Source organism: Embiotoca jacksoni, unplaced genomic scaffold, assembly GCF_022577435.1.
Source record: "Embiotoca jacksoni isolate LCO1_2020_lvr unplaced genomic scaffold, fEmbJac1.0.p SCAF_16, whole genome shotgun sequence".
Taxonomy (NCBI): domain Eukaryota; kingdom Metazoa; phylum Chordata; class Actinopteri; family Embiotocidae; genus Embiotoca; species Embiotoca jacksoni.
The window spans coordinates 10285076-10309002 of record NW_027185296.1 but is presented as its reverse complement, the minus strand read 5'-3'; the positions used below and the strand labels follow the sequence as shown (position 1 = coordinate 10309002).

General features: G+C 41.6%; 2 protein-coding genes across 4 annotated transcripts; both read left to right on the top strand.

Annotated features, from left to right (window-relative positions):
* The first annotated feature begins 251 nt into the window (after positions 1 to 251).
* Positions 252 to 8198, top strand: gpr17 (G protein-coupled receptor 17). Of its 3 annotated transcripts, none has more exons than XM_069150864.1 (2): positions 252 to 480; positions 4917 to 8198. In XM_069150864.1, the coding sequence occupies exon 2, from the start codon at positions 4925 to 4927 to the stop codon at positions 5930 to 5932; it is 1008 nt and encodes a 335-aa protein (XP_069006965.1). In that variant the 5' UTR covers positions 252 to 480; positions 4917 to 4924; the 3' UTR covers positions 5933 to 8198. The 3 variants fall into 3 exon arrangements, 2 of the variants coding, with proteins under 2 accessions (XP_069006965.1, XP_069006966.1); XR_011178307.1 differs by lacking the exons at positions 252 to 480; positions 4917 to 8198 and adding exons at positions 3394 to 3551; positions 4084 to 4609; XM_069150865.1 differs by lacking the exon at positions 252 to 480 and adding an exon at positions 3409 to 3551.
* Positions 8199 to 8896: 698 nt separating this feature from the next.
* inpp5d (inositol polyphosphate-5-phosphatase D) lies at positions 8897 to 22763 on the top strand. Its single transcript, XM_069150863.1, has 27 exons — positions 8897 to 9234; positions 9738 to 9801; positions 11817 to 11952; positions 12056 to 12188; positions 12523 to 12663; positions 12756 to 12846; positions 12931 to 13008; positions 13099 to 13176; positions 13282 to 13405; positions 15475 to 15581; positions 15698 to 15800; positions 15884 to 16080; positions 16155 to 16272; positions 16369 to 16465; positions 17154 to 17292; positions 17526 to 17634; positions 17810 to 17898; positions 18261 to 18342; positions 20140 to 20229; positions 20311 to 20421; positions 20507 to 20586; positions 20673 to 20760; positions 20844 to 20990; positions 21074 to 21137; positions 21224 to 21424; positions 21552 to 21988; positions 22057 to 22763. Exons 1-27 carry the CDS (start codon positions 9107 to 9109, stop codon positions 22095 to 22097), a joined length of 3273 nt encoding a protein of 1090 aa, XP_069006964.1. The 5' UTR covers positions 8897 to 9106; the 3' UTR covers positions 22098 to 22763.
* Positions 22764 to 23927: the final 1164 nt, after the last annotated feature.

Here is a 23927-nt window from a genome sequence, read left to right as displayed (position 1 = left end):
TCTATCAGTGGGAGGGTGGGAGTTCACGTTAAAGGCACTCGGTGCACCGCTAGGCTCGGTTTCCATGGAGTCATACCCGACAACGGACTGCGACTGAGGCATGCCATTCTTCTTGCCGCTGCTAAAATGCGCCACTTATTCTGACTCAGGCTATTGTGGGGCGCACAAGTGGCTCTCTGAGGAGAAGGGGATGGAGAGAAAGGGTGGGGTCAGGGTTCAAACGAAAGGCTCCCATCGGGACTCCCTTTCTGTTATCAAATTTGTTGAGACACAAAAAGAGCTACAGTCTCATTCCCAAGGACATCTTGAGGCAGACTGGAGGGGGTTATAGGACGGCATTCTTCGTGTCAGAGCACTAGTCCCTCCACAGAGTGGCAGACGAACTCCCTGTCTTCACTTTGCTCCACACACAACTCCCCGCTCCCGCTGATTGTTCTCCACTTTGTCTTTGAGCAGCCAAACTTCATCTCAAGAGCTGTGGTAAGTCCTGTTTGCATTTAATTATTCCTTCTTTGGTAACTTTATTGAAAGTCTGTTTGCAGAAGAGGGGTGTATGTGTGTGTGTAAAGTAGCTGAAAACTAAATAAATAACTGCCTTGATAGGTGTAGTTAGTATTTATCAAGTAAACCTCTTTTTTATTGTCACTTTTTTATCACTTTTTTTCATGTAAACCCAAACAGATCTGTGTTTTGCTGATTTTTAGACGTGATGGCAAACTTTGATCAGCTTTTAAACTCAGATGCCTGATCATCAAGTGGACTCATTTAATTCTGTTATTTCACATTTACTTTATCCCATTTAACAATAGAAGATTGCACACATTACAAATGTCACTGCTATTATGTGTAAAGGACCAACGCCAGGATGCTCGCTCTCCTCTACACGTGGGAACGCCTACACAGAGCTGCTTAACCAGATCCCTGCGATGAAGGCATATTTCACCATTGTCTCCCTGCAGGATAATCTTTCAGGAATCCGTATTTATGGCAGCTTTCTCATTCAGCCGCTCTGCTCCTGGTTTGTTATCCCTGCTGGGACTGAAACCTCTTTTCTTTAGGGGGGGGGGACTTGCGTTCCCGAGCGCTCGGAGTCTAAAGCTTTGGCTGAGAAATGCCCTTCCATGCGGGTCTCACAACGCTCACTGAAAAGAGCCACGCTGCTACATCTGGCTGCTTCCTAATGGGCCATAAGCCTGGTGAGCTGGCGCAGCAGAGATTTAGTCCAGTCACACAAAGATGGACAATACCTTCGCTTTTTTTTTTTTCTTTTTGTGAAGCAGCCCTGCAATTGTGCAACGTTTTTTAATCGCATTTCACTGCTTGGTGAGCTGTCTCTATGTCGTGTGTTGGGAGTGTCCCATCAACAACAGGAACATCTGTGGGATGTCAAGTTCATCCCAGTTACACATATACACACACTGTTTGTGTTGGATACACCAGAAATACCAAAGTGCAAGACAAGGAGAATCCTCGCCTTAAAGTAATTAATATCAGACTTTATCAGTTCACGCCCCACTGATGCATGTGTTTAGATGCCAGGCTGAAACAACAAGAAGGAGAACATATAAATACTGGAAAAGAGGAGTGGACATTTGGAGCTTGTTAGAGTTGGACGGGGGCGTGGGTGATCATAATATTGTCTAAATAGTGGGAAACTGAGGAAATCCAAGGAGGAATGTGGGAAAATATATTGATTAATTTCATCCTCTAAACTAAAACTTTAGTGATGATGAAGTGAAACAAACCAGAGAGATTATTTGTCGAAAATTCTTGTGCTTTGCGTGTCCATAGACACTTTTTATGACTTGTCCTGCAGTGTTCCCAGATGTACACCGATTATCATATTTTTATAATAATGTAGCTCTTTGCACAATATATGATCAATAATTGTACGATTATGTCGACGTGTCATAGTTGCAGAGTATTTTTCATGAGAATGGTTAAGAGCTGGTTTGAAAGCAGCACATCGTGTGCTAACCATGTCAGTAATAAACTGATTCTGAAGCTGAAATAATTATCCAATCAGATCTCTGCTAACATCTTGTGAGTCAGACATTATTGACAATCACAACCTCTTATAAACGCTGTAGTCTAAGACCAATTGCAATTATTGATAACCTCTCATATGGACCGTGAACTGGAACACACTTTCAAATGCTCGCTACGATTCATTTAGTCTGGATTCTGAAACATAATTTCATTGAAATACAATTATTCTGGAGTCTTAGTATGATTTTTTTTTTTTTTTGTTTGCAAATGACAACACTGACTGTATGTGCCTTCGCCGGTTGGTCATTTTGTGAAATAGGTCTATTTCTATAGGTCTATTGCCAAGAGTTAGGTGAGCACATCGATACTGTTGTGCCGGTCCTTTCTGTGTGAAGTGAAAGCCAAAGACGGTTTTCTTAGCTCAGCACAAAGACTGGTGAAAAGCGGAAAAACAAGCCTGGAACTTTCCCAAAAAAATCACTGACTGACACACAACCAACAAAAACCCACAACTTCTCATTTTTATATAACAGTTTAAGGTTGTACAGTTGTAGGAATAAAACAAACAAGAAGGATATTTTAATTAGCTTTGCTGGTAGTTGGATTTTTTTTGTTTTTGTTGCTTGTCTAATTGTGCATTCAGGCAGCTGGAAATTGGGAAAGTTCCTATTTAGGAAAGTCCCATTTCTGAGTTGTGAACTTTCACAAACAGGAAACATGGCAGCTCCCAGAAAATGTGCTCAATTTCTTCTGTCAGAATACAGAGATGACAAACAACTTCAACTTCTCCTTCTCTGACCTTTTTAAAGCCTCCCACTCTCCTTGTAGGACACTCGTGTATTTTCTCATACGCAAGTCTGAACTTTCTCACTTCCAAAAGATAACCAGCTCCTGTTTCTAACGTCACATTTAATGTGCTCACGTAAAAGTATCAATTCTCTCATTCAACTATCAGCATCAAAGCAACAAAACAAATTTCCTTGAATGTCAAATCCGTTTCAAGTGTTACAAATAACAGGCACATCATCAGAATTCATTAATGTTGCGTTAGCATTACAAAGTAACTTTGAAATTTGCTGCTTATGTTTTGTTGTGAGTTTCACACCACAGATTTTGCCCTTCAGCCCAGATGAAACCTGCTGATGAACCAGACTCGAGACCAGTTAGACTGACGATCGAATGAATAGGTCTGACTTCCCGAGCTTGTAGAGGAAGTGTAGATCTTGTAGAGGTCAGAATGAGGTAATTATTTGTCTGAGAGCATTTGCACATTAACCAGGGACACTGACGTAAGCCACATTAGTTTTACCAGCAACTAAAGGGTTAACTCACACATGCAGTACCGACGTTCACCAGAGGGGCGCTGTGGTGCACGTCGGGAGATCAAAGCCGTCTCCCGGGAGACGACCCTTTATGTCTCCAAGGAAACAGCATCATGATCTACATGAAGAATCTCATTTGGTTGATTTCTGCTCACTGCTGTTGAGGATGTTTATTTATTTGATCGTTAACCAGACCGACTCCGAAGGAAGAAGTTTCTTTAAGTCTGAGAAGAATCTCCGGTGAGTGACGGATGCGTTGCTCACAGTTATCCGTTGGTGTACAGCTACAGTTGTTTAGTTGGACTAAAGATATCTATCAGGAAAGAAGAGAACAATAACCAGTCGGAGATAAATATGAATTTGTTGATGAATATGATTTTACGTGGTTGATATCTGTGATTGTGGAGCTACATGTGCGTGACGGGGCTAGTTAAGCACTGGAGGGTTAACGCGTCGGGAGCTGTTGAGGCGAGCGGGAACGATGACGTCATGTTCTTGTTTTTAGCGCCAGAAGTTAAACGGTCAGATTGAGAACAGCTGTTGAGTGTGTTGCTTAGTAACGGTGGACGTTTAAATAATGTCTGTTAGGTATAAGTGACAGATGTCACTGAGACATGAGGACATGTGTGTGTGAAATATGTTAATATTCACCATAGTGAATATTATTATATATAATGTGTGTAATACTATATTACTGGTTATTTACTGTTATACCAACAATAGAGTTTATAAATTACAGTACTGACATCGTATTAAATTCTGCTGTATGCAGATTGTTTTTGTTTGTATGGATCTGTGATGGAGACAGCGATCCCCAGAAACCTCCACAGAGCTGGAGCTGAGTGACCCTGTGATCCCTGATCATCTTCGCCGTGGGTGAAGCTGCATTTGGTCTTCTTGGATTCTCCTGCCGAGGAACCGACGAGCAAAAGATTGAGATCAGAGTTAGTCTGAGAGCCTCCAGACGTACACTACCGGGTAGTAGACTGAAAGACAAGAGACTGAAACTGACTGACTGTGAGAGAAATATCGGTATTGAGGTTATTATTTGAATTTGTTATTTTTCTTTTATGCTGTTCCCTTGATTTTCTGTGTGTTAATAACTATAATAAATTGCAGTTCAGTTCCTTGTTTTAAACTGCAAACATTTGCCGTGTTTCATTCACTCCCAGAGCGACCTAAAGACAGTCCTAAACTTAACACAGGAAATCTACTGTGTTACATAGAAATTACACTGACCTCCATTGTTACCTTAGAGACTGGCACTGTGACAATCACTCTCCCTGCCTGTTGTCTGTTCAGTGTGTGTGTGTGTGGGGGGGGGGGGGGGGGGGGGGACTGGGCTGGGCTAGCATGGTTTCCTGTCACTGGAGTAGTCTGCTGTCTGAATACTAACAGTGAACTATTTATTTGGGGTTTCAATCTAAAGTACTAGACTCAAACGAAGGTCAGAAATCAGAGCCGCTCTGTCGCCTGCCATGTAAAAATCTCATATCTGTCCTGCAAACATTCATATGTTACAATATTAAGATACAAAAACATCTCTAGTTGTACTTCAAAAAATGCTTGTAAAATAAATTTGTGACCATTTCTTTGTCTCCTTAGCCACTAAAATGGAGCCTGTTATGGAGCAGCTGTCCAATCAGTCGTCAGAGAGCTGTGCTGCAGTGGAGGCCACGCTTGAGAACCAGCTGTTTGGGTGGTTCTACATGGTGGTGTTTGTCCTGGCGCTGGGCGGCAACAGTTTGGCTCTCTGGATCTTCTGTCACCAGCGTGGGGTTTCCTCTCCAGCTAACGTCTTCTTGATTCATCTGGCTGTGGCAGACTTATCATACGTGATCATCCTCCCGCTCAGGGCCGTCTACCACTTCACTGGCGGCCATTGGCCCTTAGGCGAGGTTCCCTGCCGAGTGGTGGGCTTTTTGTTTTACATCAACATGTATGCGAGTCTGTACTTCCTGGCCTGTGTGGCAGGGGATCGCTACCTAGCTGTGGTTCACGCTGTGAGGTCGCTGAAAGTTCGTCGTGGCCACTACGCTCACGTGATCAGCTTCTCTCTGTGGGTTTTGGTGACTGTTTCCATGGCACCGCTGCTCGTCACCCGTCAGACCGCGGAGGTGGACAACGTGACGGTGTGTTTGCAGCTGTACAGAGAGAAGGCCTCGCGCAATGCGCTGATCTCCCTGGCTGTGGCCTTCACGCCGCCCTTCCTCGCCACCCTGTCCTTCTACCTACTCATCATCCACAGCCTCCATCGGGGTTCCAGGCTGGAGCCGGCGCTCAAGCTGAGGGCCCTGCGCACCATCGGCTTGGTCATGCTCATCTACGTGGTCTGTTTCCTGCCTTATCACATGAGCAGGGCCACCTTCATCCTGGGCTACAGCCACCCCGGCCTCTCCTGCCAGATACGCAGAGGCCTGAGTCTGGCCAACCGCCTCACCTCCTCCCTCACCTGCCTGAACGGCGCCATGGACCCGCTGGTCTACCTGTTTGGGGCGGAGAAATTCCGCGGCACGCTGAGGCGATTGTTTTGTAAAGATAAGTCGGGGGTGTCAGGAGCCACCAGTGGAGAGTTGAAGGGAACACACGAGAGCTCTGTGAGTGCCAAGTCTGAGTTCTGAGGAAAAGGGATTCGAAGTGGATCACGAGAACTGTGGAGACGAAACGAGCGGTGGCTGAAGTTTGAGACCAAGACCCAGTTCCAGCGTCCAACCTTCCCCGTATTCACTGAACCTCCACAGACTGAAACATCACGTCTGTGTGTAAAGGAAGGTGTCAGGACTAATACAGTATACTATGCGGCCAGTGGATTGCACTTTGAGCAATTTAATGAATTGGAAAGACAGTTTCTAACAGTTTAAAAGCAAAAAGGTACTTTTGGATCGAATCACCATATTTATCAATAACTGTTGTTACCATCCTTAAACTAACAAGTTGTGCTAGTTAGTGACTTCTTCCATGTTTTGTCTTTGCTTCTGAAATTCCACCGCCATCGTCATTGACTTTGCATTCATTGTGGGTAGTTCTCATTCGAGGCATTCATGGGTTCACTGACCCGGGTGGTCCAACTATGTCCAAAGTCTACTCAGTCTAATCGGTTTGAAAAGGGTCTCGTTTTATTGTTGTGGGTTTCGGGTCTGTGTCAATACATCCAATAACCCAAGTGGTTCCGAAAGGACCCGACTATACCAATTTATTCTTTAACTTCCTCCTCTATTGTGTATTGACAACATCTTCCTCCCATCCAGTGCCTGTGGGAGGTGGGAATCATTTTCCAACATCAATTTCACATTGCGGTTGGAAACCAAAACACCAAAAGACTGAACAAAATAAGTACATCGTCAACTTTTCATGTATATTTCCTGTTGCTGTTTTGTATCATATACACCAAAAATGAAGAATACTCATTGTCAGTACTATTGCTTTTTTTTTTTAAGGTGTATGGCTTTTTTTTCAAGGTGTATTTAGCTATGCGAGCAGCATTTTTCCGTGTTCAACCTTTTTAGTTTCGATTGTGTCTGCCATGATCTCTATAGAAACTGTAATAACTTTGGTTATCATATTCATTTTCTGGAAGCGTTAATTGCCGTCAAGTCAAAATGTTTATTTGTCCAATACTTGTGGCCATCTGCTTTCAAAACTGTGTTCAGTGCCAGTTAGCAAATGCTGGCATGCTAACGCACTAAACTAAGACACTGAATACAGTAAAAATTTAACTCGCTAAACATCAGCATGTTTGCATCATCACTGTATGTCAAAGCACCACGGCCTCAGAGCTGCAAGCAAGGCTGCAAACTGGTGTTGTCCACAATCACACGCTACACAGCAGAGTGCGCTAGATTTACCCTGAGCCTTCATGTTTAGGTGTCTGAATTCTGACATTGTAAATGTTGCTGCCTTCAAATGGACTCGTGAGCTATAGGTTACGACACTCGTGTGCACGGTGTGCTTGGGTGTAAGAACAGCGCCGCCAACAGGTGGGTGACGTAATGCAGGGACCACGGAGGCAGAATGACAGAGGGGAAATGAAGCAGTGGGAACATCAATGTTTTCCAGATGTAAAATTAAATTTTTTTTTAACAAACCATCCAACGAAAACTGAACTGTCAGAGCTTCCGATATTTCCGAAAACATCAGCAAACACGTCACAACTCAGGAAATCAGAGCTTTTAGAAAATTCTGAGGTTTGTGAATACAAGTTCATATGGACTCATGTGAACAGAGTGAAAACAACCCCATTTGAATGCAGCATGTATTTAATTTATAGACCCCCTCAGAAAATCTACAGTGGAACCAAAAATAGCGTTCATGGCACATACACTTTCCGCTAAAAATCCCACAATGCAATGCATAGATCTCGTCAGAAGTGATGGTGCAAGCGAATGTTTATTTGTAAGTATCTGTAATGTTAATTTACTGCTCTTTACATAGGCGGTCATGAATGAGTGAATGAGGACACACCCATGACTTTTTTTAAACTGCTGCATGACACCAGTATTATGTTTACTTTTTATGTGCTTGACAAATCTCCATTCTCCATGTATTCTTCATTATCCCGCTTTCCTATACTATGCACTTCTATCGCACTGTAGCATGACAAACTATTAACTGCTGTTCTATTTTACTGAGAGTCAGCACGAACGTAATTTGCGAAAAATGCTTACGTTTGAGACAGAAAGACACGCTGCTCACAGATTGCTTTGCGGTTTTAACTTGTAAATAATTATTCAGTTATTCTCTGTAGTGAAAATGTTTCCTTCTCCCTTTTAAATTATAAAGATGGACCACCGTTTGACTCACTTCACATGATAATGTCTGACTCGCATTTCTTCTTTTTTGTACTGATAACATCTTCTCGTCAGTGCTTACATAAAAACATGAACTCAACATTTCAGTTGTTGTGTCCTGAAAGCAAAAGTGTGATTCTACGTCTTTTGTGTTGAGGCATTGACATGGTCTCCGTGAAAGTGTCAAAACTATTTCAAGCGCAGAAACAAGGACAGAAACCTTCGAGGCTGCAGTGACTTGTCACCATGCAGTTCTCTTTTCATATCATGTGACCCGTGTTGTGGTTTGTGGGGCAGCTTATTTTTCCTCCTATTTCTGCAACACTTCCTGTCCATCACATGAACATGGTGAGCCATTCTAAACGTGCATTTCCTGAACATATGTATTTGAGAAAAGCCCAGAGCTCTTCTGATTCATGAGATCATTAAAAGTGTAGCAGTTACACTCTGACTGGTCCAGAGGGCTTGTTTCACTGTAGGTCAAAGTACAAAGACGATTTGAACATAAAAAAAAATGCACTAAGCACAAGCAGTGCATTCTTTCACTTTAACAACTAAAAGTTATCATAATTGTGTTTTGTTTTTGTACTTCCTCTTTTCACTTCTTTCAGCTCAAGTTTTTCTATGTCACCTAACTATTTTCTGAACAGTTCACGTTGACAAAAAGGTATACAAAAACTAAAGAGCCGTGTGTGTTGGTTAATCATTACATTAATGTTATAAAGATTTGTACTGCGCAAGCAGCAGTCTGTATTCTTATTGAACAGCTCTGTGGAGGCTGTACTTGAAGTTCGAAAATGAGGAAGTTCAGAACCGAGCAAGTCGCAGCTTCCTTTTACAGCTTGCAGAGGCAGAGGATGAACAAGTGAGAGAAAGGACTTAAAAGTATGCACAGTCAAAAAATGGAAATAGCCAGAAAGAAAGACTGAGTCTACTTTAGTTCGTTGGGATATTGTTTTTGAGAGCGGACGCAAAGCTGTGAGCTTGGGGTCCTGGGTGACAAACAGGATGCCATGGTACCATGGCAATATAACTCGATCCAAAGCTGAGGATCTACTTTCCAAAGCAGCAAGAGATGGAAGCTTCCTTATCCGGGCCAGTGAGTCCATACTGGGAGCGTACGCCCTCTGTGTACTGTAAGTTACCTGTTTTTAACTATTACACATCAAGCTAGCAGTTGATATTAATTCATTTTCTTGTTGCTAATATTGATTCCTGTTCCTTGTCGATTAGACCTTCATAACATATAATGTGAATTCTGGACCCCGACTAAGGGAAAGAAAACTGACGTTAGATGTCTGTATGTTTTGGGCTTCAGTCGTGAGAAAAAATATTCCAAACATCATCATTATGCATAAATAACGTAACATACTTAAAACTCCCCCTGTTGTCTTACACTGTATCACATCACATTTTTTGCACACTGCAACACAACACTAGTTCCTCTTTATTTGCATACTGTGCCTCTATACAAAGCACCACCCTTTGCTCTCTGCATAACCTCCATTTAAAATGCCACTGAGGGTAGTTCATGAATGCATACTCAACACAATGAATACGGTTGCAAATATGTGTCTCTACACTTCATACATGTCATATCCCTGTGACAGACATTTGCATTTCTTTATTTCGACCACAGATACCAGAACTGTGTGTACACATACAGAATCCTGCCAAACGAGGATAAGAAGCTCTCAGTCCAGGTGGGTTCACAGTTTGACGCAGGCTACCATTATTATTAAGTCAGAAGAGTAATTATGTGTAATTACTACCAGGCAGCTGAATGCTTCCGCCAAACAGTCAAGTTGCAGTTTACATCTATATGTGTTATATTTGTCTTGTCTTGACTCTCTTACACACACACACACACACACACACACACATACACACACACACACACACACACACACACACACACACACACACACACACACACACACACACACACACACACACACACACAAACACACACACATGTGCCCATATATAAATATATACATATTTTGTTTGTTTGTTTGTGTCCGTGTTAAGAAATCCTTTTACGGCCACTAAAGCTGACTGACAGTAGATACGGCTTCAGATATAGACATTTAAGTAATGAAGCTATAAACTTTAAAATGTGGGTGATTCACGCACATCTTCAACCTGACAGCACGTGAGATCTATACAATCCCCAAAGTAGAAAAACAGCAGGAAACATGGTCATCTTCTCATCCTCTGTTCCTGATTTATGACACTGGATAATGACCAGGAGTGTGTTTTTGCATGGCAGTGAAGTTGACCTTTGACCTTTTGGATATAAAATGTCATCACATCATTATTTTATCCTGTTAGACATTTGTGTGAAATGTATTCATAATTAGCATTAACTTTTAGCAATAAATGTGGTTGTTTTTTTTGTGAGATCAGAGTGACTTTTGACCCCCAACATCGTTAAAGTAAATGCCTGCACCAAGTTTGAAGAAATCCCTTCAAGGTTTTCTGGTGAGATATCACATTCACAAGGACCGGACAGATGTGAAGTCACAGTGACCATGACCTTTGACCTATGACCACCAAAAGTAAAAAATAAAAAAAACCTAGGTTACTTCATGCTGCAGATTAGTTGAGGCTTGATATCTTTTCGTTGTCATCATTGCAACGGTTGAAAAGTTGTGCTTGAGAGAATATACTAGAGTTTAGGAAGATATAAAGTGTCAACAGCACATTGTTTAAGATAAAGTGTTATTATATGGAAGTATGTTCATATTCCACATCCTAACATGTTTTTAAGTAAATGATTTGTGTTTTGAGTAAATTGTATAAGCTCATTTGATATGCACAGAATGTGGCTTGAAATAGAAACCTTTAAGGGTAAAGATGTCCTGAGTGCTGGAGCTTGTATGGAATAGCAGAATCTCAGACTTCTGAGCAACAAGAGTGATAATAAGTCAGCATTGGCACTTTCTACTTCATGTTAGTACTCATGGTGCATGTGTGAGGCAAAATGAGCCCATTTCCTGCTCAAAAACCTGACAAAAATGTGTGACTGTGTGAGGTGCAATGAGTAGTGTTGTTCAGTCTAAAAGCTCGTCCCTCCAGGTTTGTGCACATTCATTTCTGTTGTTATTTAACATCATTATTACCTAATAGCTATTCTTTTTGTATCCTCCCAATTCTACATATGTATACTGTGACATCAACAGTTGTATTGGTGAGCTGGATCACTTCATTTGTAAAGGCCCATGAACTTTGACTTTCAGAATAAAAGTTTGAAAATAGTCATAAGAGAGGATTCCAATGATCTGTCAAATATTGAAAAAAAAACAAAAAAACAAGCTGAATCAAAGGACTATTATATCAAAAACCACCTCAATGTTGTGTATGAACAATCTCTACAGCAAGGTACAGCAAGTGACTCTTAAATACCTGAATGTGGGAAAAACTGGGTAAATATATGGGTAATGATATATTCTTTTGCACAGAAAATGAAACTAAAAAAACAGCACTGAAGGGAACTTCTTAGGGAACTAGATTGATGACATTACTGCAGCTGTGAAAGCCACAGACAGAGCAAGTAGACACGTCTGACGTCATGTGAAGTAACATGTAAAGGTTATGTCACCTGTTTAGTAACAAAAGACCAAAACAAACCTCTTTAAGTACAACAGGAAGACGTGACATTTCAGATCTTCAGAAACATGGGAAAATGATGCTTCTGATGTGATCTACTCTGCAGGCATCTGAAGGAGTTCCTATCAGGTTCTTCACGATGCTGTCTGAGCTGGTGGAGGCGTATTACAGTCCCAACATGGGTCTGGTCACACATTTGCAGTACGCCGTCCAGGGGGAGGAGGAGGTAGACGAGGAGACAGGTCAAAAACCTTCACTTCATCTGCTTTGTGGCTACGATATAAAACAGAATAAGTTCCCTGTTTAAAAATATCCTAAACATCCTTTTATATCTTTGTGCTGCAGAATCCAACAATCTTCCACCGCAGCTTCCACCGAGGAACTTCACCGCCGACAGTGACTCCAAGACTTCAGAGCTGGCCTGCAAATCCTTATCAGACACCTTCCTGATGAGACTGCAGCATATGGACCTGGCCATGTATGCTTAACATTACATAGCCAGTTTTAACTGGGGGTGTCACAAGACCAGGAATTTGGTTGCCAATCCATATGTTGATGTTATAATCCAGTATCTCCAGTACCTACCTCATGTATGGTACCTCTGGCATTATAGAAAAACAAGTACCAACACATCTGTAGAATTTTATTAGCATGTTTTGTTTTTTTCAACAACCCTAGTTGCAGATTCCTGAATTATCGTTTCTCATGACATCGTGGCAGGTTACATTGTGTAGAGTGCGATAATACCTACGATTTCAGATGGTGATTTGATTTATTTGACAGTTTAAAGTGCTCTTGTCTTATATTTCCAGATTACCGGAGGAACATCAAGTGGCCATCCAAGAATATTTCAGGAACTCAATCTGCTTTGATGTTGAACAAGTACAGAACGGTAACCCGTACCCCCCGGGGCTGAGGAAGCTAACCACTGCAATCTGCAAAAATCTAAACAGGTACAGTTACCAGTCGACTCAATAGATACTGTTATATTGGGAGAATTGAACACGGTTGATTTAACCGTGCTCTGACCTTTTTTCTGAGGCAGTGAAGTTTCCCGCCTCCTGCCAACTCTGGAGGTCTTCCATAGAACGTTCGACCAGCAGCTCTCCCCAGGGATTGGACAGTTTTCAAAGCAGGTGAGTATTACCCTTGATCCTTTTCAGCATTATAATCACACACAAAAAGACATTCTCATCATGTAATACTTCCTTTGTTTTCAGAGTTTTGTCGATTCAGGTCAATCTGTGTCCTATAGGCTTGAGCAACTGACAAAATTGCTCTACTCAATAGAAGATAAGGTAAAGTACTTACCCGTGTTTGATTTTTGACATACCAACAGATGATGTCGGTTTGAGACTAAAACGCAGATCTCTATTTCTTTTTTTCAGGCTAAAAGTTGTATCTTTGAGTCAGTCGGATATGAAGGAGGTCACAGGAATTCTCTCATACCGATTTTTACATTTGAGGTACTTCCCTAAAGTAGTTATTACATTACACTGCAGGAAAAATAAATGACATATAATGCCTGGTGGCTTGCAGTTTATCTGATCGGTTTCCTCTTTCACTGGCAGGTCAAGCAAGAATCTCTCGGTATTTCCACAAAGATGTTCCTGAAAGTGGATGTTGAAAGTGGGAAGCTTTTCTTTAAAAAGTCAAAAGACGGACCTGAAGACAAATACTTTGTGCACAATAAAAGTAAGCAATCTATACCTTTATTCCTTTGTATTTTATCAATGCTGGCAATATGACTGGAGCATTGGTCCTTCAGTCAGTCCGTCCACCACTGAATGTCTATAATTATTGAATGGATGGCCAATAAATTTGTTCATGATCCCCAGAGGATGAATCCCTCTGACAGCTTTGCATCCAGCCCCACCATGAGTTTGGCATTTTTGTTTTTTGTGAAATGTCTTGTCGACTTTTCGATGGATTGCCACAAAATTCGGTTTAGACTTTCATATCCATCCTCAGGATTAGCCAATTTGGTGAACCCGGTGCTTCTTTAGCAATTTTCACATAACAGCAAAAGAACAAAGGCCTTGCAGTGCATGTTATGTGCTGGGCAGTGCAATATGTTTGCAGTATTTCGCAGTATTCACTCCAAAACTACACGCCGCCTTGGCTACAGTGCTAATGGCGTTAGCAGTAAATCGCTCCAATTCAGAGACTCTCACAGTGTGTTTGTAACAAACCTGGTATCTGTACCTGCAAGCTGGTATTTCCCCAAGACAGTTCTAGGCTGTGTGTGTGTGTGTGTGTGTGTGTGTGTGTGTGTGTGTGTGTGTGTGTGTGTGTGGTCTTGATGTAAGGATTAGTTCCCAGACTACAATAAGACAACGTTTCGAAATGCTGTTTCTTTTGGGAGCTGTAATTTGGTGACCTGACACTATTTCATACCTTCATTGACTTCTTCTTGTCCCACACTTGAATATAGTACACATCATCTCATTTGTCACTGTGTTGCTCTGAAAATTCAAAAAACGAAGTAGGCTCATAGTTTTTTCGTGAATGTTAAAACAGTGGTCCGCCCACGATGGGTAGCACAGCTGTGCTCAAAAAAGATGTTAACTTTTGGTTCAACAACACCATGTACTAAGGATGTGTTAAAGAGAACTAGATCGTGGATTACACAATAGTGCATCATCCATTCAAGTAAAAGTTGCTCGGTAGTGCATATACCCTTAAAAGGTTCTCTAAGCTTTTGGTACAATCACCCTGAATGTTCTATTTGGGCCCACTGAGCGTGTGCATGAACATCCTTTACCGTTAAGCTTGTAGACAGCCTGCACAACTGAGCCAGCTCACTTCCTGTTGGCTGTCTTGCACACACAAATCGCCTGAAAGAAAGTACTCATACAGATCTTCAAGACTTTCAAAATGTTATTGGACCAAATGGACTAAATTCTGATTTTATTTTAAACAGAGTAATTTTGTGGATTTGTGAAGCTCAACATTTTTTATTTACGGTTTAACAGAAGCTGCTTTTCCAATGATTGTGTGCATCTAGTGATAAATGTGTAAGTTGAAGTAGGTAATGCATTTTAGGTTAGGTTAACCAAAATGGCAGATCCCAGTGTTGTTCCTCAGGCCACATGCTCAATAAATGAAGAGGAAAATGGAAAAGCTATTTCACCACAGTAATGTGAATACTCATTTAGTTAGCGGTAACATCTGGTCAAAACCTCAGTTTGTCAGAAAGGTTACCTGGTTTATTACCTGAAAAAATAAAAGCCCTTCCCTCAGCCTCATGTGTACTGTGCAAAAAAAAAAAAAAAAAAAAAAAAAAAAAAAAAATTCCCTTTGAGGGATTAATAAAATATCTATCTATCTATCTATCTATCTATCTATCTATCTATCTATCTATCTATCTATCTATCTATCTATCTATCTATCTATCTATCTATCTATCTATCTATCTATCTATCTATCTATCTATCTAAAGACATTGTAAGCAGCATGTGGACACCAGCTTTTAGCTCAGTTTAACTCAATTTAGCACAATTTAGCTCTGTACCTAAAAGCCTTACCATGTTGCTGGCATGGCTGTAAACTCTTGTCCTTTTTAACTGCTGTAAACCATCAGCACTGGTCATATATATATATATATATATATATATATATATATTTTTTACCTTTATTTAACCAGGAGAGTCCCATTGAGATTAAAAATCTCTTTTTCAAGGGAGACCTGGCCAAGACAGGCAGCATGTGATATATATACATATATATTTATATATAAGAGTTCTACTGTGATTATGTTTCAGTTCTGCAGTTGGTGAAATCCCAGAAAATGCACGCCAAACTTGTTGTTGTGGTGGAGACAGAGAAAGAGAAGATTCAGCGAAAGGAGTTTGTGTTTGATGACACAAAGGTAATTATCTTCATAAATGTGTTGCTGATGTTTTTGTCTGACAAACATCTGTCCAAGAGCCTGCTTCTCATTGTGTCCTCAGTCATGTGTTGTTTGTTTTTCCCCTGTCACTCTAGAAAAGAGAAGGTTTCTGTCAACTGCTTCAACAAATGAAGAACAAACACTCGGAGAAGCCTGAACCAGACATGATCACGGTGTTTGTTGGCACCTGGAACATGGGTAAATCTGATAACATATCCAGTGCTTTTCTACAATTGGATTGATGTAGTTTATAATCTAACAATTTATCCACAAACCCGCAGGAAATGCCGGTCCTTCCCAAAGCATGAGCTCCTGGTTTCAGTGTAAAGGTCAAGGGAAGACCCAAGACGACACCGCAGATCATATTCCACATGATTTCTATGTCATCGGGACTCAGGAGGATCCTTTGGGTGAGAGGGAGTGGGCCGACACGGTGAAAGGCGCCCTGAGGAACATCACAAACATTAGCTTTAAACAGGTGAGTGACCGTTACAAAGTAAAGTAGTTATAACTGAATGAAACAAATCAAACGGTTCATCTCCAAACTTCCAGGTGGCGATTCACACACTGTGGAACATTCGGATCGTGGTGCTGGTCAAGCCCGAGCACGAAAACAGGATCTCACATGTTTTTTCAGACAGCGTGAAGACGGGGATCGCCAACACGTTGGGTAAGCAGTTCCACTTCTGCACAAAGCATTTGATGACTTCTCAGGAGAGTTCACTGAGCAGTTACCCATCGGCGCACTGTGACGTTTGATATGTAGGAAACAAGGGAGCAGTGGGAGTGTCCTTCATGTTCAACGGTACATCGTTTGGCTTCGTCAACAGTCACCTGACCTCTGGAAGTGAGAAGAAGCTCAGGTGAGCAGCATGTGACATCAGTATTATAGTAACACTATACACTATTATAACCAATGGTGTCATTTCCATGATGGATTGAGAGATATATTTCCCCTCACTTTTCAAAATGCTAATGTTTTGAGAATGAATGTGGATCACATTCATTATAAGGTAACTTGATACACCAAAGCTTTGGGAGTAACTGGGCTTGTTTCCCTGGAGACGGCCTCTCAGGCCTTATTTTGCCGTAATCATTATGACTGTGTCCTAAATCATCCTCTCACTCCTTCACTATACCCACTACATAATGAACACCAATAATAATAATATACCTCCACTCATTAAGTCTTCAAAGATGAAGCTTAAGTACAACATTTTCTACCATTAAATATGATGTTTAAGTTCTGTTGATATTAACATAAAGTTAAAATGTTTTATGTGCTACCATTATTATGGAGAGCATGACCAATGTCATCCTAATGTGACATTAATTAGAGTAGGTTTTTTTGTTTTTGGGGATTTTTGGTCTGTGTGTGTGTTTTGATGATCTGCTACCCATCACCCAATTACTGAAACCAATCTTAGGTGCTTAATACTTTTTTGTTTCAAAATAGCAATAAGTTTTCTGTAGAAAACCTTATCAATTCCTGAAATCATATTTTTGATGTTTCTGCAATTCTTTTTTTTTTTTTTTTTTCTGTTTTTGCAGACGTAATCAAAACTACACCAACATCCTGCGATTTCTGAATCTGGGAGATAAGAAGCTGAATCCATTTGACATCACTCATCGCTTCACGCACCTCTTCTGGCTGGGAGATCTGAACTACCGTGTTGAATTCCCATGTACAGTAAGTTGTACAGAATATTTGTTATTATAAACTCACCATCCTAATAATGACAGGAATAGTTGACCTCTGTCAGCTCTGTCTGCTTTTTATATACATTTTCAAAACTATATATTTATCTCCTCCTGAATCAGAAATGCAGCAGTGCTCTAAACGAGTGCGTTGGTTGTCAGGGCTCTCAGCTCTCAGCTGCTGACTCTTTCTCTCAGGGAAAGTCACACTGTTTCCCTTCACAGGAAGCTGAGTACATTGTGACGAAGATCAAACAGCAGCAGTACCAGGAACTCCTCAATAAAGACCAGCTCAGCATGGAGAGGAATGAAGGAAAGATCTTCTTGCATTTTGGTGAGCTTTGAAAAAAAAAACAGATCAATACAAGAACACAGCAAATAGATTTAACTCTGCCTATGCTGGTCAGAACGGGATTTTCTACATTGAATGTGCTCTGTTCATGACGTCGTTCATTCAGCATGTGTCAGCAAACATCAAAACTGAAAAAAAAACTTTATTTTGATCGTAGATGAAGAGGAAATCACGTTCGCACCCACATACCGCTTTGAGAGAGACACGCGAGAGAAGTATGCCTACACAAAGGCCAAAGCTACGGGGGTAAGCTCATGTTTAGTCAGGTGTCTTTTCCCTGTATGGCTCCTGTCGTACCCCATAGTGCAGAAACTGTGAACGCAAATGAACACAAATCTCAATTGACACGCTTGTTTTGAGACATTTAGGTTGAAAAGTTCATGCACACGTTTGATCTCTTGAATGGATCCAAACCAGAAAGAATGTCTGATTGTGTTTCTACCAAGAACTACGTGACCGCCTCATGTTGGACTATTTACAAACAGCAATCTGTTTACAAGCAAACATGTATTCATTCTGGTTCAGCTCTCCAAAATGTAATTGCTTTACAGCCTTGTCTGTGAAAACTTGTCAGTATTTATGTGTTTGTGATAAATTTACCTTTACAGACCAAATATAATTTACCCTCCTGGTGTGATCGCGTCCTGTGGAAGTCATACCCTCTGGTTCATGTTGTCTGCCAAGCATATGGTGAGTAATTCCCCATTAATCTTTTTTTGCAAGTTCTTTGCTTGACAAATCCATAAATCCTGGATAAATTTCTACTAACTGTATCTAAGGGGGGCCTAGAAAAAAACTATCCAATTTAGTTTAAAACATTTTGATTGCAATCTTTTGTATTATGCTGTTTGTTTATGTTTTTAAAAAGGACTCAATTTACTGTGTTTACCTATACCAGTAACTGCCTCAGAAATCCAGTATCTGTCAAGCTGTTGTATGAAATTTGCAGTCAGGAGAGCATACAGTTAAACAAACACCGACAGGAAAGTTACCAATAATTGAATAAATAAACAGTAATGAATAGTGAATGATTCTGTCCAGTATGCCAGTCTGAAGTTTGAACACACTCACTCATTCAAGGGTTTCTCTTCATTATTTACAGCGTAGAACAAAATATCAAATATCAAATATCAAATATCAAGGCTCTGAAATAACACATACAGAATTATATATTGAGCAAACAAAATGTAAACAAAGAAAAATGTATGTCATAAATTTTAGATCAAAGTAGCCGCCTTTTGCTTTGATAGCTTTGGACGCTGTTCTCTCGAGCAGCTTCATGAGGTCATCTCCTGTAGCTTTTGAAGGAGTTCCCATCTGAGCTGGGTTTAGGTTGGTGACTGTGGAGGTCAGGTGATCTGATGCAGCTCTCCGTCTCTCTGCTTCTTGGTCGAACTGCTCTGACTGGGGCTGGAGGTGTTTTGGCTTGTTGTCCTGTTGAAGAACAAATGATGGTCTGACTCGGCTCAAACCAGATGAGATGGTGTGTTGCTGCGGGATGTTTTTGTCGACACGCTGGTTTAGTGTCGCCCTGAATTCTGAATTTATTGCCAGCAGTGTCACAAGGAAAGCCCGCACACACACAACAGTTCCTCCTCCAGGCTTCATGGCGGGAATCACACACGCAGACAGCATCGGTCTGTACATCTAACAAATCTCACCTCTGAACTCATCAGAACAAAGTCCAGATTTCAGGATTCCAGACTGTTTCTTGGTCCAAGCAGTTCTCCTCTTCTGATTGGTTTCCCAAGTTTTGGTTTCTTTGCAGTAATTTGACCATCAAGAAGTCTCCTCAAAACAGCTAGCCAGATGTGTCTGATACTTGAACTCTGGGCGGCATTGACGTAGGCTGTCAACTAAATCTAAGGTGCTGTTTATTGTTTGTCTCCGAGGCTGGTAGCTCTGATGAACTTCTCCTCTGCAGCTAAGTGAACTCTTGGTCCTCCCTCCCTGCAGCCGTCCTCATGAGAGACAGTTTCTTCAGTGTGTTTGTTGGTTTTTGCATCTTCACTCAAAGAAACGTTCAGAGTTCTTGGCATTTTCTGGATGGACTGACCTTCATGTCTTAAAGCGATTATAGACTATTGTTTCTCTATACTTAGATGAGCACTTCTTGAAGTTATATGGATTACCGCTGTCGTTGAATGAAACGTTTTGCTCTATAATAACACTACCTCCGCACATAACGGATGGTCTCAAATACATTCAGAAAAACATTGTCATCTGCACAAGCAGTGGCAACTTCTAGAAATTCGAATTTGTTTGGACTTTGTTGTTTATCATATTACGATACTTCTGATGTCTTCAGTTTTGTTCTACACTAGAAAATTGTTAGAATGAAGAAAAACCCTGAAATGAATGAAACTGTTCTTTTGTAAAAATTGAGGTTTTCTGTCAAGTAAATTATGGAGTAATTACAGACAGTGTTATTATGTTTTGTAAAAACATGATGAGACGTCCCATTTGACCAAACTGTTAAACTTGCAGGGTGCACGAATGACATCATGACCAGTGACCACTCGCCGGTTTTTGCCTCATTTGAAGTTGGAGTTGCCTCACAGTTTGTCTCCAAACAAGGTGAGACCACCAGTCAGCCTTCGCACACATGTAGTCTGCTTCAAAACTGCAGTCTGATGGGTTTCTCAAATTATTTTTCAGATCTAAACAGTGCACCTCAGGGTGGAATACAGATCATGAACTGTGTTGCCACCTTGTTGACAAAATCAAAGACCAAGTTCTTTATCGAATTCCACTCCAGTTGGCTGGAAAGTAGGTTGCATCATTTTGATCGATCACAGCTCGCTTGATTCTGCTCTAAAGGGGCTAAAATGATCAAAACAAACATCTCCAACAGAAACTGTGAAGACTTCAGAGGGAGAAAACACAGAGAACTCCAATGGGTCCATCAAGGTTTGGTTTGGAAACCAAGTTGAGGTAAACTAAAGACGCAGCTTTCAGTGTGAATGATGACTTTCTTGTGGCGTCAGTCAGTCATCATTAATGTTTTCTGTCTTTTCAAGCTCACCCCGATCATCTCCGACCCCGAGTACCTGCTGGACCAGCACATCCTCATCTGTGTGAAGTCGACGGACTGCGACGAGTCGTACGGTAATGACCTCACAGACAGTTCGTTTTGCAGATGCGCTGAGCTGAGCGGCGCTTACAGTTTGCCGGTGTGTTTCTCCCAAAAGGAGAGGGGTGTGTTGCGCTGCGAGCCGCCCAGTTCTGCTACACAGAGTTTCACATCACACTGACTCACCAAGGAGAGAAGACGGGCACTTTGACGGGTGGCATCCAGTTACGCACCTCTGAGGGCAAACCAACTGAGAAGTTATACGGTGAGGCTGGAAATCAGCTCAGGATTTACTTATGAAACACTTTCTGCTGCAGATCTTGAGGTTTTATATTACTCCATTTTCAGATTTCATCAAAGTTGAAAAGGATGACTCCGTCACCTCGAAAGGCAAAGGTGGAGACTTCAGCAAGTAAGATATTGTCCACCCGGTTGCTACTTCAAACATCTCAAACATGACTCCAGCGTGTGACTTGTATCCTTTCCTCTGGCTGACAGGTCGTCCGTCGCCCATGCACTTGATATTTCTAACCCCAATTACATGGGAGTGTCATTCAAAAGTGGGAATGTGACCGATAAGGGCTGGAGTTACAGCATGCCACCAAGAAACCTTCCCACCATCGGCCAAAGTGGTCGAGATTCCAAGAAGGGTGCATATGACGCGAGCGCTCACGGTCCCACAGGGAAAGCTTGTTCTGGGTAAATAATGTCTGTTTCGTTTCAGCAATGAGGAAAACCGCTCTTTAAAAATACCATAACATCTGTAGCTTATATGATTTAATAGGAAGTGAAATTAAGTCTTTGCTAAGCGGTAATTTGTCTGTAGGGGTGAAGATGAAAAGAAGTCAGAGATGTTTGACAATCCACTGTATGGTTCGATGGAAAAACCACACAGTCGGGCCAAGGACCAAGACCATCCCCAGAAGGACCACCTCGCACCCCCAGACCCACAGTTTGCATCCTCCAAAGCAGCAGACGGAGACCCCGATCGGCCCCCAGTGCCCACCCCGCGCAACCGCTCCTACACCTGCTCCGAGAAACCTCAGCCTCCGGCCGCCGTCAACCTGCAAATATCGGTACAGAAGAAACCGGTGGTGCCCTCGCGCTCCGAGGGCGGGATGGCACCCATCCGGCCCCCTCTGCCCGCTAAGTCCCGGCCGGAGCCGCAGACCCCCAAACCCAGAGACTACAGGGACAGCTCCGAGCTCCCCGGCAAACACAGACTGCCGGCAAGACCTGGTCAGCCGCCGTCGCACAAAGACGGTAAGCAACACGCTTCGATTTCTAGACAAATACAACACACGATGACACTAACTCTGTTTATCCTGCAGCGCATCCAGAAGGTCCCAAGATGGGTCGTCCTGTCAAGTGAGATCAGTCTGCAACGATGGTCAGCACTGACTGCAGCTTCCTGTCCTGCATTTCTTGAAAGAAAATAAAGTCAAATTAAATGCTTCATTCTGCCAATCAGCACCCCCCTCCCTCCCACAATGTGTGGTCACTGATGAGTTGCTTTTCATTCATTTGCATTTTGGAGAATTCTGTTTTATCCAGGTCATTTCAGTACTTTCATATGGACCTACAGCCAGCTAACAATTAGCTTTACTTAGCATCGGTGTAAAAGTAACAAAAAAAATCCACCTTCCACCCCGTGATGTTCACTATTTAACAAATTGAATGTAATGAGACAGAGCCCAGGCTAGCAGTTTCCTTCTGTTTCCAGTCTTTATGCTAAGCTAAGCTAACTGCCCGGTGGCTGCAGCTCCATATTAAACGAACACATCACCGTCTAGCAAAGACAGTCAATGAGCCAACATCCCAAAGTGTCAAACAGTCAAACACTTTTCCAGACTTATTTTCCGCTGAGCTCGCATTACAACTTTGGTATGAGATTAAACAACTTACATTTCATGTTGAGTTTCACACTATGCAATAGCTAACGAATGTTTACCACACAGTGTTATCTTGCACAGATATTTACATGTTTGTCTTTAAGATGTACAATAAATGCTTAAATAAATTCAAATATTAAAAGCTTTATCAGGCTTTGTTTTTCTCTGGGTTTTTTCACTCCCTCATGTCACAATCATTTCCTGTGAAGCAGTGAATAAATACTAAGGGCCTGATTTACTAAACATTTGTGTGTGTAAAATCACGTGAAACTCCACATCACCAGCAAAAAAATATCCAAGCAGACCTACTAACGACGTGCAGTGAGGATTGCATCTTTCAAATGTGCAATTTAACACACGTTGTCCATTTTGTGTGTTTGCCTGCATGCATATGTCATATTGAGCGTTTCTGCTTGAAGGTGCAAAATCCTGGGAGGGAACCTGCAAATACGTACATTTAACACCCGCAACGATATTTACTAAACCTGAACGTAGAAACAGGAGAAGTGATTGCGTGTTTATTTTAGTACGACTGAAAGGAACGTATTAATCAGATGCACAAATCTGGAGAGACTGCTGCTCTTATTGTGGTGAGAAGATGCAGAGAAACTAAAGAATACGAGAACGAGGTTTTACAGCTGTGGAAACATTTTTGAGATGTCAGAAGGAAAAATTATTCAGACATATCGTTTGTCCAGCGATGACATTTCTGAGTTATTGAATGAACTGAATGATGATTGACAGCCATCAACAAGGAGGAGCCACGAAATACCAGCAATGTCAAAACTTCTCAGCATTTTCCTGCCTCTGAGTCGTTCCAGCGTATCTCTGCTTGGATATCCCCCCCAGTCCCGTTATTCAGGTGAGCCGTCACAGGTCCTGAATGTGTCCCGCAGAATTCACAGGTAGCTTCATCAGGTTCACGAACACTATCGAGGCACTGAATGAAAAGTCACCTGCTCATCACAGAAAGATCTGGACCTGCTGATCGCTGTTTGTTGGAGGATCTCATCCACCGTCCCTCCTCTTTTATTATAAGACTTTTTATTATTAAGCCTTTTTTCTGGCCTTTTTGTTTTTCCCACAGTTTTGACTTTCTTGCTGATAATCTCCTATAAAGCGTTTTGTTCTCGTTATATTTATATATTTTTTTATTTCAACGGGATCAGAGTTCCTTTTCCTTTTGCAGTCGTTCTGTTTTCCACTGCTGGAGTCACTTTAACACACAAACCCCTCATTTAAAAACAGCGATTTGAACCTGATTTTAATGAAGCAATTACTCTTAGTAAATCACCCACATAACGGGTGCA

Bases quoted from the DNA above. Each gene is read 5' to 3' on its own strand.
- gpr17 (XM_069150864.1), top strand. From the start codon at position 4,925: ATGGAGCCTGTTATGGAGCAGCTGTCCAATCAGTCGTCAGAGAGCTGT.
- inpp5d (XM_069150863.1), top strand. From the start codon at position 9,107: ATGCCATGGTACCATGGCAATATAACTCGATCCAAAGCTGAGGATCTA. The intron at 12,847-12,930 runs GTGAGTATTACC...CTTTGTTTTCAG, and splicing joins TTGGACAGTTTTCAAAGCAG to AGTTTTGTCGATTCAGGTCA. The intron at 20,230-20,310 runs GTGAGACCACCA...ATTATTTTTCAG, and splicing joins ACAGTTTGTCTCCAAACAAG to ATCTAAACAGTGCACCTCAG.